Source organism: Ovis aries, chromosome 3 (genome assembly GCF_016772045.2).
Source record: "Ovis aries strain OAR_USU_Benz2616 breed Rambouillet chromosome 3, ARS-UI_Ramb_v3.0, whole genome shotgun sequence".
In the NCBI taxonomy this organism is placed as follows: domain Eukaryota; kingdom Metazoa; phylum Chordata; class Mammalia; order Artiodactyla; family Bovidae; genus Ovis; species Ovis aries.
Window position 1 is genome coordinate 137,354,794 of NC_056056.1, and position 14,896 is coordinate 137,369,689.

At 59.6% G+C, this 14,896-nt stretch overlaps 1 protein-coding gene across 7 annotated transcripts; it reads right to left on the reverse strand.

The window, feature by feature from the left end:
* Positions 1-803: 803 nt before the first annotated feature.
* Positions 804-14,337, reverse strand: CACNB3 (calcium voltage-gated channel auxiliary subunit beta 3). Of its 7 annotated transcripts, none has more exons than XM_060414080.1 (13): positions 14,233-14,337; positions 5,903-6,025; positions 5,590-5,712; positions 5,023-5,138; positions 4,662-4,726; positions 4,444-4,463; positions 4,163-4,243; positions 3,904-3,962; positions 3,627-3,736; positions 3,168-3,319; positions 2,864-2,959; positions 2,621-2,770; positions 804-2,168 (listed from the first exon to the last, which is right to left on the reverse strand). In XM_060414080.1, the coding sequence occupies exons 1-13, from the start codon at positions 14,236-14,238 to the stop codon at positions 1,854-1,856; spliced, it is 1,416 nt and encodes a 471-aa protein (XP_060270063.1). In that variant the 5' UTR covers positions 14,239-14,337; the 3' UTR covers positions 804-1,853. The 7 variants fall into 7 exon arrangements, with proteins under 7 accessions (XP_060270063.1, XP_004006442.2, XP_004006441.2 ...); XM_004006393.6 differs by lacking the exon at positions 14,233-14,337 and adding an exon at positions 13,004-13,830; XM_004006392.6 differs by lacking the exon at positions 14,233-14,337 and adding an exon at positions 9,634-10,392.
* Positions 14,338-14,896: the final 559 nt, after the last annotated feature.

Here is a 14,896-nt window from a genome sequence, read left to right on the forward strand (position 1 = left end):
TGACTTGGGAAATGAAGGAAAATCACATCCGAAAAAGATCCTTGGGTCTAGGCTGTTAGCCTTAAGTCTCTAGGAACCACTTGAGGGGAGATGGGAAAGGCAGTGACGGTGGGACTGTCATGCATCTTCCCTCCTCAGCTCTGGCTTCACAGAAGTTGTAGCTCTGGCCTGGACAGCCTTCTGGGGTCTTCACACAAGGGTGAGGAAGGAAAGCAGCTGTGAAACTCTGGCAGGAGCAGCACAGTCAGAACCGTTCTCCCACCCCGGAACAGTGTGCTTGACCCCGAGTCTTCAGGACCACTGCTTGTGGCTCCCAGATTGCTGCTCTGGAGGGTGAGGAGACAGGCACCAGAGACAGCAAGGAGAGATGAGCTGGGCCCGGCTGAGTTTCCGTGTGGGGAGGGGGCTGCAAGGCCTGGGTCCTCCCCCAGTACTCTTACTCACATACTCTTCCTTATCCCTCAAAGAGCTGGGCAAGGACATGGAGTTCGAGTTGCAGCTACTTCAGGGCCTTTCTGGCCTGAGGCTGGGACAGTGTCAGGCTGTGACTCAGCTGCTTCTCCACCTCCCCAAACAAGTCCCTTCTGTGCTGCTGACAGTCTCCCTCCAGGACCTGGGCATGAGCGGCTGGGTGAAAGGGCGCCCGGGAGTCTAGTGCCTCCTCCAGCTCTGTCCTTTCCCCTTCCCACTCGGTCTGTTTTTGAGAGAGCACATCGAGGATACGTCTTCAACTCCTCCAGACTTGGGCCATGCAGTAAGGACCTTGGCTACCTGAGCCAGCAGACAGAACAGGAGCCCAAGGGTCTGCGCATGGTGTTTATTAGTGATGACAGTGAGGTGGGGCAGGGTCTTGTGGAGCATGCTCTGTAGGTCACACACTAGAGCCTTAAGACAAGGGTAGCCAGGCTGACAGGGCCTCTGGGGGCTGTCCGCTGGGTCCTATCTCCCCCTCTAATCCTAACTTACGAGCAGCAGCTATGGATCAGGGAATAAAGTCTGAGGCCCATATCCCATGGGCGTGGGAGGCATGAAGGCCAAGAACAGAAAAGATAGGATGCAAGAGCGAAAGAATGAGTGGGGCAAGGAAGCGCCCGGAGCAAGCCGTCCATATATTCTCTGCTACACTCGCCCTCCCTCCCCCAGCCCCCAGCCCACCATGTTCCTAGTCCCTGGTCCCTTCAGATATTAAGATGCTTCCTGGCAGGTGGGCAGAGCCCTTCCCTGCCGGAGCTTCAGCTGGCCCTGGCCCAGCTGCCCATGCTCCAGCCTTTGTGTGGATGCCCCACCCCAGCTGATGCCAGGAGTGCCACCCTGCTGGGCTTCGACTGTCTCATGTCTCACGTGTGGCAGTGAGGTGAGTAGAGGCCCTCGGACCCCAAAGCACGACCCCTGAGTCCCTCAGGTTAGGACAGGACTGCACCTGCTCAGGGACCTTGTTTCTCCCTCATGCCATGCTGCCCATGCCCCACCCTCTTGTCTCTTTGGGTGGCATTCCTTCCCTGAGTCTGGTGGGAAGGCCCCTGCTAAGGGGGTCCTGGCCTGAGGGCACTGCCCAGTGGGGCAGTTTCTTGTGCGGGAGGAGAGGAAAGGTGCCAGGGTGCAGCACACACAGCTATTTCCTGGAATGGCAGCCTGGGGGGGGGGGTGTCACTGTGCCCAGGAGGTGAGGGGGCCCCCTGCTCTTCTCCCAGAACCTCGGGACTACAGGCAGGCCTGGAGCTGGGGCTGGGCGGGGGGGTTCGGGGGCTGAGCCTAGTGCCAGCCTCATGCCAGTCTAACTCCGACCTGCCTGGAACAGGGGCCCCAGCCAGCCTGTGCCTGTGCCTGCCGGGGCAGGGTGGCAGGAGGCTGTGTCAGTAGCTATCCTTGGGCCAGGGCCGGTTGCGTTGCCAGTTCCGCTCATTGTGGTTGTGCTCCGAGTCCTGGGCCAGGAGGCGGTCTTGGGGGTCGTGCCCGTTGGCACTAGGCAGCCCCGAGGTGTGCTGGCGGTGAGGCTGGTACAGGTCGTGATAGGCATCCGCATAGTCCTCCTCCAGGTGGCGGGAGCTGCGCTGTGAAGAGCCCGTCCAGGCTTGGCGGGAGCTCTCGCTGGCCTCATCTGAGGGCATCAGGCTGTCCCGCTCCAGGGGCGAGTGCTCCTCGCCACGCTCCCCTAGCAGCTGCTGGTTCTGGGGACAAGATGGCAGCTCTACGTGAGGCCATGCGGACCTTTCCTCAGTCTCCCTCCCCACTCTGGCAGCGTGAGGATTCCTGCCCTCAACTCTCGGTCCCTGGGTACAGAAAATGATGCAGAAGGAGAAGCACCCCGGAGCATTCTTCTACTTCAGACAAGGAAAACTGGAGCTTTTGACTCCAGCCAAATCCAGGCTCTGCCTTCAAGACAGACGAGGAGAAGAGTTTGCAGAGTGTGTGTTTCTTTGGAATCCCAGGAAAAGTGGCCTCTGATTACCTGTCTCATTGCTTTCTTCCCTCATCAGGGAGTGCTTTCACCCACACACCCTTGCTCTGCTCTCTGATCCTTTGGCCTTCAAACTGGAGGTCAGGAATGATCCGCTGGGTGGGGAGGGGGCATTGCTTTGGCTAGCTCAGCCTGAGCATCAGTGCCCTTGGAAATGGTTACCTGAAGTCCGGGGATGGCACTGGGAGGGCCCAGAAGCCCAGGGCCGGGGGCTGGGTGGTGGGTTGCCCTCCAGTAAACCTCCAGGTACTCAGCCAGGTGCTCACAGGCGTCTTCCAGCTGGTTTTCATCCAGAATCACATCAAATGACTCCTGGAAGGGAAAGGGGGAATGTTCCGTCTCTATCAGCCCACCCCAGCCCTGGAAAAGCGAGAGTGGGCACAGGAGTGGTGCCCAGCCACTTACGGGTGGGCACTGGACCAGCTTATCGTATGCCATCATCTGCACAGTAAGGTGCTTCATCTGCGACTTCCCCCGGGAGCGGATGAGACGCTGGAGTACCTGAGGGGCAAGGACAGAGCTGGGCCCAGGAAGCACTGGGCATGTCCCCGACTCATGGCATGAGGAGCAGGCGAGGAGGACTCAGAGCGGTGTTAAGCAGCAGCAGGAAAAGGGGACTGAGGAGCCCCTGGGCAGGGACCAAGCAGAGTTGTACCGCATTCTAAGAGGGCAGCCCTGTAGGACTCCTCCATCGCCACAGCTGTCTTACCTTCGGTGAGGACACTTTGACAAAGACGATGATGGGGGCCAGTGAGGTCTTGGCCAGCTGTGCCGGGTGGTTGATGGTGTCGGCGTCCAACACTACTAGCTGCAGGGATTTGGCCAGCTCGAATATGCGCTCAATCTCACTCTGTACTTCAGCTATGAAGGGAGGGAGGGGTGGGGGGAGCCGCAATGCTCACCGGTGGCTCCACCCCCATCTGACTCCAACAGGGCTTTGGGGTCTCCCAAATGGTGGATGGGAAGGAATGGTGGAGGGAGAGGATGTTCATCAAGGCCTGGGCAGGCAGAGGCACGGGGAATTGAGACTGGGGTGGGTTCTTGCCAATCCTGGGGAAGGTGGAGAAGGGGTTGGGCAGGAATGCAAGTTGTCAGGAAAGAGAAAGGTATGAGGAAGGTTTTCACTAATGCATGAGTGGGCAGAGAAGCAGGACTGGGGACTTCTCACCAATGCTGGAGCGGGCAGAGGAGCGCTCGATGATGGTCCTCTTGCCAGGATTGTTGAGCACGGATCGCTTTGCCAGTGAGAGGTCTGCGGTGACTCGGGTGATGGAGATCCTGGGGTGGGCAGGGAGCAGCACAGCCCACCTCTAAATTTCAAGCCTAGGGCCCTCCCTACCCAGGTCCCACCAGCTTTCACTTTGGAGGACACCGGGCTACAGCATCTGGAAGGAGGCAAGGACTTCTCCCTGGTTCTCATGCCTCCCCAGGCCAGAGTAGCTTACCTGCCATCAAACCTATGTTTGAGGAAGTCGAAGAGTGCCTTCTGCATCATGTCTGTGACCTGGGTTGGGGGGGCGGGTGAGGGGAGAGGCGTGGAATTGGCTGGGAGCCTTCTTGGAGATGGGCAGCCTCCCCAGGTACGGCCACGGAGCTCAGCCTCTCCACACGCAGACCTTGATGGATGGGCAGTGGGGAACACCCCCTTCCACTGTTTCTGTGGCAAGTTTGGTAGAGGCAACTCTGGGGTCAGGGACCTCTCACCTCATAACCTTTCAGAGAGGGTCCCACCAGCACCACAGGCCGCATGGAGGGTACCACGTCATATGGAGGAATATGTTCCGCCTGCAGAATTGACCTGAGGTCAGGCAAAGTCATGGCCTTGTGGCCGCCTGCCCTTCGCCTGAGTGGGGTGGGGCAGATGCAGACGTCTGGGCCCCCTCCCCTGTGTGTTTTCTTGCCCCTTCAACAATGACTGCCCAGAAGCCTGTCCCCAAGGCCAGACGCCAGGAGCCCCCCAAGCCCCAGTCCCTTCCTTGACTCACCTGCTTTTGCTTCTGCTTGGCTTTTTGGAAAAGGAAATAAAAGATTAAAGTTGGTGAAGGGGGAAAGACCCCGAGGGCACGGTGTTCCCGTCCCCAGGGGAAACCCTGGGCTTCTCCCAGCTCCAACCCCTTCCCACACTGTTCACTGGGAGAATCTCCCTTCCCCCTGTGTCTGAGTGGCCCACCTACCCAAGACAGGTGGGTGGAGGGGAGGCTACCTAGAGATGGAGGAGGGGAGCGTCGGCTGCCAATGTCACTCAGGCTGGATGGGTTCCCAGATCTCCTGAGAGCAGAGAGGGAGGTCAATGAGAGTCTTTGTGTGTCTGCTCTACACAGTACTCAATAGCTGTATACATCTTATGTTTCTGCTAGTGAGAGAAGTGCATGTGACGTGAGCCTTTGTGTGTGAGCTTCAATACGTGTGCATTTGTACCTGTGCATTGTGAATGTACACGTTAGGTCTGAGTGTGCATACTGCATATTGCGGGGGGCGGGGTATGCATGCCTATGTGGTGATGTGGACCGTGGGTAAAGAGCACACGTCAGGAGGTATTTACTGAGTCTCAGCCCTGCTCTCACCTGGCCTTCTGCTCCTGCTTGAGCCGGATGCTCTCGAGGCGCTGGGGGCTGGGGATGAAGGCGATGTCTCCGCCCTCTTTCACTAGCCGCCCGATCCACCAGTCATTGCTGTATTTCTAGGGGTGGGGTGGGGCGGAAGGGGTGGTGAGAGGAGGCGGTCCAGGCCTCCACGCTGGCTCTTCAAAGAAAAGGGAGGCGTGGGAGAGCTGGTCTGAGCCAGGCAGTGCAAGGGAATAGGGTCAGGAGAAGGTGCCAGAGGGGAGGGTAGCCATGTCTGAGACCCCCAAGATTTCCGTGTGAGGCCTCACACTGGTCACTGGGAACCTTAGAGGCAACTAAGCTAACTGCTCACTTGTACAGATGGGAGCTGAGTCCCAGGTCTCAGGAGGACAGAGACCCTGAGGACTAGATCTCGGGTATGAGGGGTGTGTGTATGTACAGGGGTGTGTTAAGGATGAGTTTCGGAGTTTCAGGACTTGTTTATTAAAAAGGACTGAAGCAAAAGGCCTGTGAACTTGGGTAAGAGCAGAGAAACCAAGTGGCTTCTGTCTGGAGAGGGTCAGTTACCTCTTTAATGTGCAGAAAGTCTTTGGCCTCAAAGTTGACTCCAGAGCCCTGGACTGGACACTCCTCATCCAGTACGCCACAGTAGCTGACATTGGTCCTCACAGCAAACGCCACAGGTTTGTGCTGGGGAACGCAACCATCGGCGCAAATGAGGGGAACCTCAGAGCACCCCTTCCAGGTTCAGGGCCCAACCATCCACCCAACCACACACATACTCATTCGCACATCCTGCCTGTTGACCCCTCGAGTCTTAGGACCTGGCACCAGTTTCTACCCAGCCTGGCCCATTGTGCCACAGCTGGCAAGAGGATACCTTGGCCCTTTCCAGCTGCTGCTGAGCCTGGCTCTCCACTTCACGCCGGGCACTCTCCCGGTCCTCCTCCAGGGAGACGTCTGAGTCCAGAGATGGGCGGCTGGTATAGGAGTCGGCTGAACCCTGGTGTGGGGAGAGGCTGTGACCTGTGGGCTCAGGAGTGCTGGGCACTAGAGAGGCACCTCCGAACCCCACGAACCTCAGCCTCTCCAGTTCCATGGGGGTGGCTGGCCCTGTCAGTCCCTCCTGTTTCCCCAGGAAAGGCACCAGTGCTTCTGGGGCTGCAGGAAAGCCAGTCCAACCCATATGTGCTGAGATCTGGGCTCTTCCTCCCAAACCTATTAATACTGCAGCCGTGAATAGAGCCTTCATTTCCCTCCTTCCTCCCTTTTCTCCCCTTGACCATGTCCTGTGAGGCAGAGGGAAGTGAGATGTACTGAAGGTGACATACTGGGGATGATTCGGAATCTTTGGAATCCAGAAGACCCAACCCTCTTGTTCACATCAGCCTGCAAAGCAGCCTGGAAACTATTTCCTTAAAATGCCTGGCAGGAGTATAGCCAGCCAGGAACAGTCAAGAGACACTGGTTGGCATGCTGCTGGTCCTGAGTGTCAGGATATAGCTGCCTACCCCCTTAGATTCTCTCCCTCATCCAGGGTGAAGGGGAGGACACCGGGCTCCCAACTCCTGGCAGTTACTCCCTTCCTGCTCTCTTTACCCCCCTTTCTTTCCTCTCACCCCTGCTGGGACAACTGGCCAGGTGTGGGCAGCACAGACTGAGGAGGCAACATAAAGCTACCTCCTTGAGCCCAGGTGAGCCCTGGCCATGACTACCAGCTGGCCTACATCTCTCTGCCCCTTGCCCAGGGGGATATCAGCCCTGGAGGAAGGCGGTGCTGGTGCCCGGCAACCCTGGGGATGGAGGGAGGGGGTCTCTGGTAACCTGAGCCAGGAGGGTGTGAGTCCTGCTCAGAGGTCGGGCCTGTGGGCAATGAGGGGCCTTAGGAGGGTGGCAGAGCTCACCTTCAAGGCCATGAGGTTGATGAACAAGGGAAGCTGGACCTCAGGGCAGGAGGGAAGAAGTCAGAATGTCTGGGTTTCCCCCTCAGTCTAGGGAGAAGGGAGTCTTTGGTTTCCTGCTTCAGTTTCCCCTCTTTATGAGCAGAAGCCTAAAGTGATACATGCATCAGTTCTGAGGTCCAGGGGGCAGAGATCAGGCAGGAGCCTAGATAAAGGGACCGTGTAGGAATGTACACGTGTGTGCGTGTGTAGTAGAATGTTCTCAGGCTGAGGAACATTCCTTCAGACCCACTGTGCATGACCACCACAGAAGGCAGCGGAGGCCTGATTCTGGGTGAGGAAGACAAACTCACACAGCTTGCCCAGCCCACCGTGGGCAAGAGGGCTGGTCAGCCTGCGGGCAGCCCAGGTCCTAGTGTGGAAGCTAACGACAATGTCCGTGCTAGACCCAAGACATGAAGACAGCACGAGGAGGGAAGGGCCTCCATTTTACAGAGCACGTTCCCATCTCCCTTGAGAACTAAATAAGGCCGGCTTGGCAGCAGGATAAAGAGCAGCTGAGCCCCGGGAAGAACCTTAGCTATATCAGCTGAGTTGGGGATCTCATCCCAGGGGCCTGGGGCACAGGAGATGCCTCTGTGGGAAACAGCTGTCTGAAGTGAACAGGGGCCAGCAGGCGAGGGGGCAGGTAAGGCAGGATGACCACCTGCGTTGGTAAGTACATGCCAGATGCTTCCTAGATGGGAGAGGAGTCTGACCCTTCCTCTGTTCTCCAGGCTCTCAGCCTGAGTCATTGTTGTGTTCCTGCCTGGGGCACCTGGGTTACCTGACCTCTTAGCCTAAGATGGGAACGACAGGGTCTCTTCCTAATGTTCCGTGAGTCATGCTCAGAATGCAATCCCTCTCCATCTCTCCCAGGTCCTCAGAGCTCACCCATGACTCAGGGAGGCCAGGGCTGCCCCACCAAGCAGACCCTGGGGTCTTGCCTCCCCCACCCCCTGTTATGCCAGAACAGCCAGAGGCTCAGTGCTTTGGAGCTGCCAGGAGTTGGCACTGTGCCCTGGTGGTGCCCCCCTCGCCTGGTGAGTGTGTGGGCAGGCTGCAGCTCTACTCTTGCCTGGCACGGGGGAAGGAGAGGAGGGAGATGAGCCGTTGGATTTATTTAGAGCCTGATTTCCCTCCTACTGCTTCAGAGGGGGCCTCAGGGAGAGCAAGGAGCCAGGCAAGAGAAAGGAGAGTGGGGGAGGGTAACCCAGGAACCAAAGAGGGGTGGGGAGCCAGCAATGGGTTAGCAGGCTGCCCCAAACACCATCCCTAAGTCAGGCTTTACCTTGTAACAGTCCAAGCCTTCTCAACCAGGGGTGGGAAGAACCTTCTAGGGCCCTCCAGCTCCACAGAGGGAGGTTCATTCTCCAGCTCACCTTGGCACCCTGGGCCGTGGCCAGCTGTCCCTTCAACTGTCAGGAAGAGGTGTTCACCAGAGCCTTGAAAATCATCTGCTCTAGCTGCAATGTAATTAGCCTCAGAGGCCCAGTGGGGAATTGGGCCCAGCAGGGGCCCAGTCCCCGAAAAGGACTGATAGACAGGGGCCTTTCCTGAGCCCCAGAACTCATTATCCTGGACATGGCAGCAAGAGATGGGAGAAGACGCCAACAGTCCCCTTTGACCCTGGCACACTCTACCCTCCTTATCAGATCAGAGACCCCTCTCAAGCCATCCAGCTGCTTTCATGAGGAGGACTTCTTGTCGGATGCCGGAGAGAAGGGACTGAGACAGTGCTGCCCATACTTGCTGCATCTTTCCAGGCACTCTCCCTGCTCTCTTGAGCTCCGGGAATCACTGCCTAATGAGCTGATTTGTCTCAGTGGGTCAGGAGATAAAAGCAAAGAGGAGAATTAAATATTTATCAGTTGCCTGGTTCTCTGAGCAAAGAGCTTCCTCTCCATCCCCAGGCCCTGGGCTCCTCTGGCTTCATCTCCTGGCCTCCCTGCTGAGCAGGTGCTCAGGAGGCCCCCCTGCTTGGAGGTGCCTCAGCAGGAGGAGTGGGATGGCTGGGGCACAGTCAGCCAGCCCATCCATGTGCTGGACACCCAGTTTCCAGCCTGGGAGAGAAGCTGGGCTGAGGGGTGAGGAGGTGAGGCAGTGCCCGGGGATGGCCAGCTGAAGGCGATAATGGAGGTCCTCAAGTTTTATGATCCTTCTGTCTGAAGGGGCTGGTATGGGATTCTCTGCTCTTCTCCAGGCCCCCTAATCTGTCCTTTACTAAGGCACAGGAGGGATGGATTGTCCCCCTCTGTAAGAGCCCCCGCATCGCATCTTCTGTCTGCTGTTCAGACCCCAGAAACCCTCCCTGGGGAACTCCAGACGTTGCCCGAGGGCCTCTCTAATGCCTCCGGGCCCTCAGTCTCCAGCCCCGCCTCCCTCTACCCTTCTGTCCTGGTCTGTGGAGCCACCTGCTCTGAGCCTCCCCCCACCCAAGCCCCTCTCGGCACACACCGGATGCGCCCTGCTCTAGGACGGGGCCACCGGGAAGCCTCCGGCGTGAACATCCATCGCTCCACTTTGCTGGAGCGCCACCGCCCCCCACCCCCCACGACATGCCCTGCCCGCCACAGAGGCGTTCCTCAAAGTCCTGAACTGGGGGAAGGGTCCGAGGGACAGGAGGTGTCACCCCAGCTCCCCCACCCCCACCCTCCCCGTGGGCACTCACCGCCTCCGAGTCCTCAAACCCGGGCACGTAGGAGTCGTCATACATGGGGGAGTCCGGGTGGGGGGGAAGCGAGCGGCGCCGGGGGCGGGAGCGGCCCGGAGGCAGGGGCGATGACAGCGGGCCGCGCCCGGGAGATGCCACCGAGCCCCGCAGCCCTGCGGGCGGCGGCGGAGAGCGAGAGCGCGAAGGAGGGAGCGAGCCGCGAAGAGCAGCTGCTCCGAGCGCAAATCACCGCTCCCCCCACCCCACCCCCCCAAAAGCCCGCCGGTCCCACCCCGAGCGCGGCTGAGGAAATCTGGCGCCGGCTCCTACAATAGCGCCCGCCCACCTGACCCCCCTCCCCGGGAGCGGGCGAGGGGGCGGCGGCAGGGGGCGCCGGCCGCCGGGGGAGCCCGAGGCCCGGCCGCCGGAGGGGGGCCGACGCCAGCGGGGTAGAAGGTGGGTCCCCGAGCACCTACGGGGCAGAGGGGCGGCGGGGAGGAAGGGGAGGAGAGACTGCGGGCGGGGCGGATCCCGGCGTGGAGGAGGCGGGCCGAGGAGGGACGCGGAGCCCGAGGCGCCCGGCAACCCAGGAAATGCTCCGCCGGGAAACAAAGGGCTGGCGCGGGGGAGGGGCGGGGCGGAGACGGCCGCGGAGCCGGGACCCCGCGAGCGAGCCGCGGGCGCAGGTTAAGGGGAGGCGGGAGAGAGGGGGAGGCAGCGCAGGGGCAGAGGCCGAGAGAGGAAGAGCGGAGGCCGGGTAGCGGGAGACCGGAGGCTGAGGAGGCGGGGCGGGGGCGGGGGCGGGGGCGGGCGGCAGGTGAGACGGCGGCGTGTCTGCGCCCCGGCGGCCCGGGAGACTCCGAGAGCAAACCCCGCAGGGGTCCCGGGGAGGAGTGGCTTCAGCGACCCCCGGCCAAATGCCGAAAAGTAGCTCCCGTCCCCCGCCTCCCCAACCCCCCCACGCCAGGCGCTCGGGCCCGTTAGTGCTGGGACTCGCTTGCAGCCAAGGGCCTCAGTGGTTGCCCAACCCGGGCGGATTGGGGCCCGGCCGCCTTACTACACCTGTTGCGCGGGCAGATTTCATCCTAGTCTGGCCAGGATGGGGGTTCCCTTCCTCATTTCCTTGCCAAGGACTGTGCCAGGCATTGCCAAGGCATCGTGGGAACTGGCGTAGGGAGGGGCTGCTTTAGGCGAACCTAAAGGGAGGGGGAAAGAAGCCAGAGAGTGGAGGTAGGGGGTGGTTGGGGCTGGGACTGAAGGAGGCAGCCTGGCCACGCCGGGGTTGGCGGGGGGGAGCAATTCTCCTCAGAGTCATTAGTCTAAGGCCAGATACCCTCCTTAGCAAAAGGGTGAGGGTGGTCCGGGTGGCCAGTGTGTGGGTTGGAAGCACATGTACCGCTCTTCCAGTCAGTCTCCTTCAAAGGGGCACTAAGGTTTGAGGTTAGAGACCCGAGCAGCATCCCTTGTCTTGAGGAAACTTCCTCAAAGATCCACCCATTTGAACTCCACAGCAAAATTATTCCTTTGAATTTTGATTCCCTCCCTACCCTTTCCTCCCCTCTCTGCCTCCTCCCAGAGATTGGGGCGGTGGCGGGGATGGGGAACGTGAGATAGACGGGTGCCCTTGGACAGCTTCTGGTCTCAGTCCTTCTCCCCTCCCAGAGTCTCACACCCAGGAGGGTGAATCTGATATTTGCTCATCCCTTTTCTTCCTGGGCTACAGGGGAGTTGGAAAACCAAAACTCTGACAGGGTTGGGTGAGATCTGTGGTAGGAAGCACTGTGCCTGGGAGAGAGAGGAAGACCACCCAAACCAACTGGCTTCCCACTTAGGTCACTTGTTCGTGTTCCTTAACAAGAAAAAGAGAAGGGGGTCTCATCTTAAGACTGTCTTGGTCTGCCTTTAGTCTCTCACCCCCCTGTGAATGGTGCAGTCCAGCCCTGCCCAGCATCTACCTCCCGCAGGGATTTGGTGTACAACTTTCTTGGAGCCCCTATGGCCCACTATTGGGGGAGGCAGTGTACTTTCACAGTTCCGTCTCCGAGGCTAGCACCATTTGGGGCTTGGTTATATGTTGGATTCTTCTGTATCGGAAGTTCCCAGACACTGTCTTCTCACTTTGTGCCCTCCCGCAGTTTCTCAGTATTTCTCATAGCCTCCTTTATTCTCTGTCTCTCTGTCCTTCCAGAGGGGCAGAAAGGGGGCATTAAATGTGACGCAATAAGACCTTAAGGTGCTCTCTCCTGGGAGATGATTCTAATGAAGGCGACAGCTACCAGGGCATCTACTTCTCTCTCCGTCCCTGAATTTACTCTCATGGCCCCTCCTTTTGGGACTCTCTCCACCACAGGAGTGTCCAGGGGACTGTGGGTAACAGTGGATCTGCTATCAACCTCACTCCTGTCTTACACACCTTGTCTTCATCCCCATCTGGGACAGTGGTGTCTTAAGTCTGCTTATGAAGCATGAATTGCCATGCCAACCACCCCCAGGAGATGTATTCAAGTTCCGCATACCTGGGCCATCTCCTGGGTCCTGCGGGAGCTTCAGAGCCTCTCCCTGTTTCCCTTCTCTCCGAGTTTCTACTCACTGCCCTCTTCCATTTCTCACCTCACCCACAACTGCCTGCTCTGGTTCTCATGCCAGCCTAGTGCTTCCTGTCGTATATCAAGACATGTGCCTGTCACTGTCCATGTGGTCCCTAATCCATTTTCTTTTCCCTGGCTAAGCATAAGGAGAGTGAGCTGGGGGTTGGGGTGGGAGGAGGATTCATGGACAGGATTCCTCCTGCCTTCCTCTTTCTAGGAGAGCGTCATTAGACTGGCAGCTGGCAGATACCCAAGGCATGGAAGCAGGACATGGGATCGGGGCTGGGGGGAAGCCTGAATAACCAGGTTTGGGAGTTGGAATTCTTGGGAATCTCCAGAATACATTCTAGCTTCTCCTATAAGTGCACCAGGAAACTGGGTGGATCCCAGTCACGGAGTGTTGAAGGGAGGAAACTGAGGCAGAAGCTAGGACCTCTAGGGAGTCCTCCCCAGCAGTATTTAAAATCTGGAGAAAGCCAAAGCCTCTAGCATTCTAGCTGCTGGGCTGCTCCCAGGGAATGCAGGGAGGAGCACCAGGGGAGCTTTGCAGAGTCCTCCCCTCAGTCCTCACATCTAGACCCCTTTTTGGCCCCCACACAGTTCCCCGCCCCCATTCCAGTCCCAGTGCTTAGAGGCTGCCAGCACTGGCGCCCCCTCCTTTCCTACCTGCCACCTCTACCCTTAGCCTCACCTACTCCGCCTCCCTCTCCATCACTGCAGTCTTCCCCCAAATGCCAGCCCTCTCCCTAGCTCGGAGTGGGCTCTCCTCCCACCCACTGGGAGGGGGCCCTCGCGTTTACCTCATTCAGCAGGAAGGTTGCACTGGAGTCAGAAAAAGACATAGACTGGGCTGGCGGCCTTTCTCCTTCCTCCGGGGCAGGGGCTCCGAGGCGGGAGCAGGACTGGGCAGCTGCTCTGCACACTGGCTCCCACCTGCACGCCTGGCCTCGCCCCACGCCCGGCTCCCACGGCGCTCCCTTCCCTCTCTCCGGGCTCCCTCCTCCCTTCCCTCCTCCCTTCTCCCTCCTCCCTCCTCCCTCCCTCCCTCTCTCTCTCTCTCTTCCTTTCTCGCCGCCTCTGTCACTCTCTCCCTCCCTTTTCGCTTTTCAGCCCAGCTTTCTCCATTTCCGTCTCTTCCCCCCTCTACGATCCCTGTTCTCTGTTTATCTGGGGGCCTGCCACTGTCCTTCCATCCACATATCTCGCCTTTCTTCCTTGACCGCCCCCCCACACCACCTTCTCTTCCTTAACCCTCTCCCCAGAAAAGGTAGGGGCTCCGGAGCTCCCACTGCCGCAGACAGAAGGGCAGGAGTAGCCGAAGGGCTGCCCGGACTCCGGAGCTTTAGGCGGAAGGCTCCGCTCCCTTCCGACACCTGCTCGGTGCGCCCGGAAAGAAAGGCGCCGCGGTCCCAGAGACGACTTCGACCTGTCCTCAGCAGAGGGAAAGATCGGAAAGGAAGAATGCTTGTGTACGGCTCGGTAGCCCCAGTGTCCAGCGCTCCCTCTGGGTTCCGGGGAAGCTCCGTCCATCCACCCGTCCCAGGCCCAGACCCGGTGGCTCCTATGGGATCCAACTGGCGACACCCCAGCGGGGATGCGCCTGCCCGGCACCCGGGGCGTCTCTACTGTCACTCTTCTCTCCCGGGTTCCGGGAGCCGCGGGACTCAGCTCGCACAGGCGGAGAGCGAGGCGAGGCGGCTCCTCCCGGCCGGCTGCAGCGCCCCCTGGGCTTGCTCGCCCCGCGGTCGCGGTCGCACACGCCCTCCAGGTGGTGGCACCCGGGGTCCGCCTGTCGGCCGGCAGGGCTCTGGCCCTGCCAGCAGGAGGCGCTGCCCTGGCTAGACCAGAGGCACCGCGTTTCGGAGCCAGACCCTCGCCCGCCAGAAGCCTAACAGGGCCCCCTCATCCGCTCTTCTTTCCAGGAACTGCGATCCCACCTCCAGACCCCTTTGGGATCTGCACTCTATCCCCTCCCCCAAGGGGCTTCTTTGAGTTCTTTGGCCCTTCTGGGTCCCTACACTGCTCCTACCTCCATCCTGCTCTCCGGGGGCTCTCCTGCTGAGCCCGGCGGCGTCCTGGCCCGGCCTGGGTAGCAGGGAGTACAGAGTCGTGGGACCAGTCTTCGGGTCAGTCCCCGCTCCCTCCCGCTTAGGCGGGCACGTCAAATAGGACAAGCCCAAGTTCTGGCGGGGGAAGGGGGGAGCAAGGGAAGGGGGGAGCAGGGGTGTAGCCCCAGCCAGCTCTCTCCCTGCACCCTTGTGAGCGGATCAGCTTCTCATTGGTCCTTCCAAACCCCCAGTATCCCCAGGCTGGACTCTGCTCCATACCAAAGACTGCGGATGGAGGGAGGGGGCGGCCGACAGAGACAGATACACCCTGAAGACCAGTGACCCGGCGTCTCCAACTTTCCCCTCGGCATCAATTAGAACTCTTTCCTTTGGATCCAGGGTTTTCCACTCTCATTCTTGGCTCTTCTTCTGGCTGCTTTCCTTTGGGGAGTTCCCGATTCCCCCATCCTCTTATCCTCTGGGGATCTTGGAAGACTTTTCCCTGCTTCCCCGTTCAGCTTACCCTGTCCTTGCCCCCATTCCGGAGGGAGCTAAACTGAGGGAGAATCAACTTTCCTCTTTCTACCCCCAGCCCCTCCTTATGCTTAACCTGCAAAGTCCTTTGGGGGAGCACCTCCTCTCTCT

Bases quoted from the DNA above. Each gene is read 5' to 3' on its own strand.
- CACNB3 (XM_042246776.2), bottom strand. From the start codon at position 6,274: ATGAAGGCTCTATTCACGGCTGCAGTATTAATAGGTTTGGGAGGAAGA. The intron at 4,727-5,022 runs GTGAGAGCAGGG...CTCTGCTCTCAG, and splicing joins AAGCAGGAGCAGAAGGCCAG to GAGATCTGGGAACCCATCCA. The intron at 4,464-4,661 runs GTAGCCTCCCCT...TTTTCCAAAAAG, and splicing joins CTCCCCTCCTCCATCTCTAG to CCAAGCAGAAGCAAAAGCAG.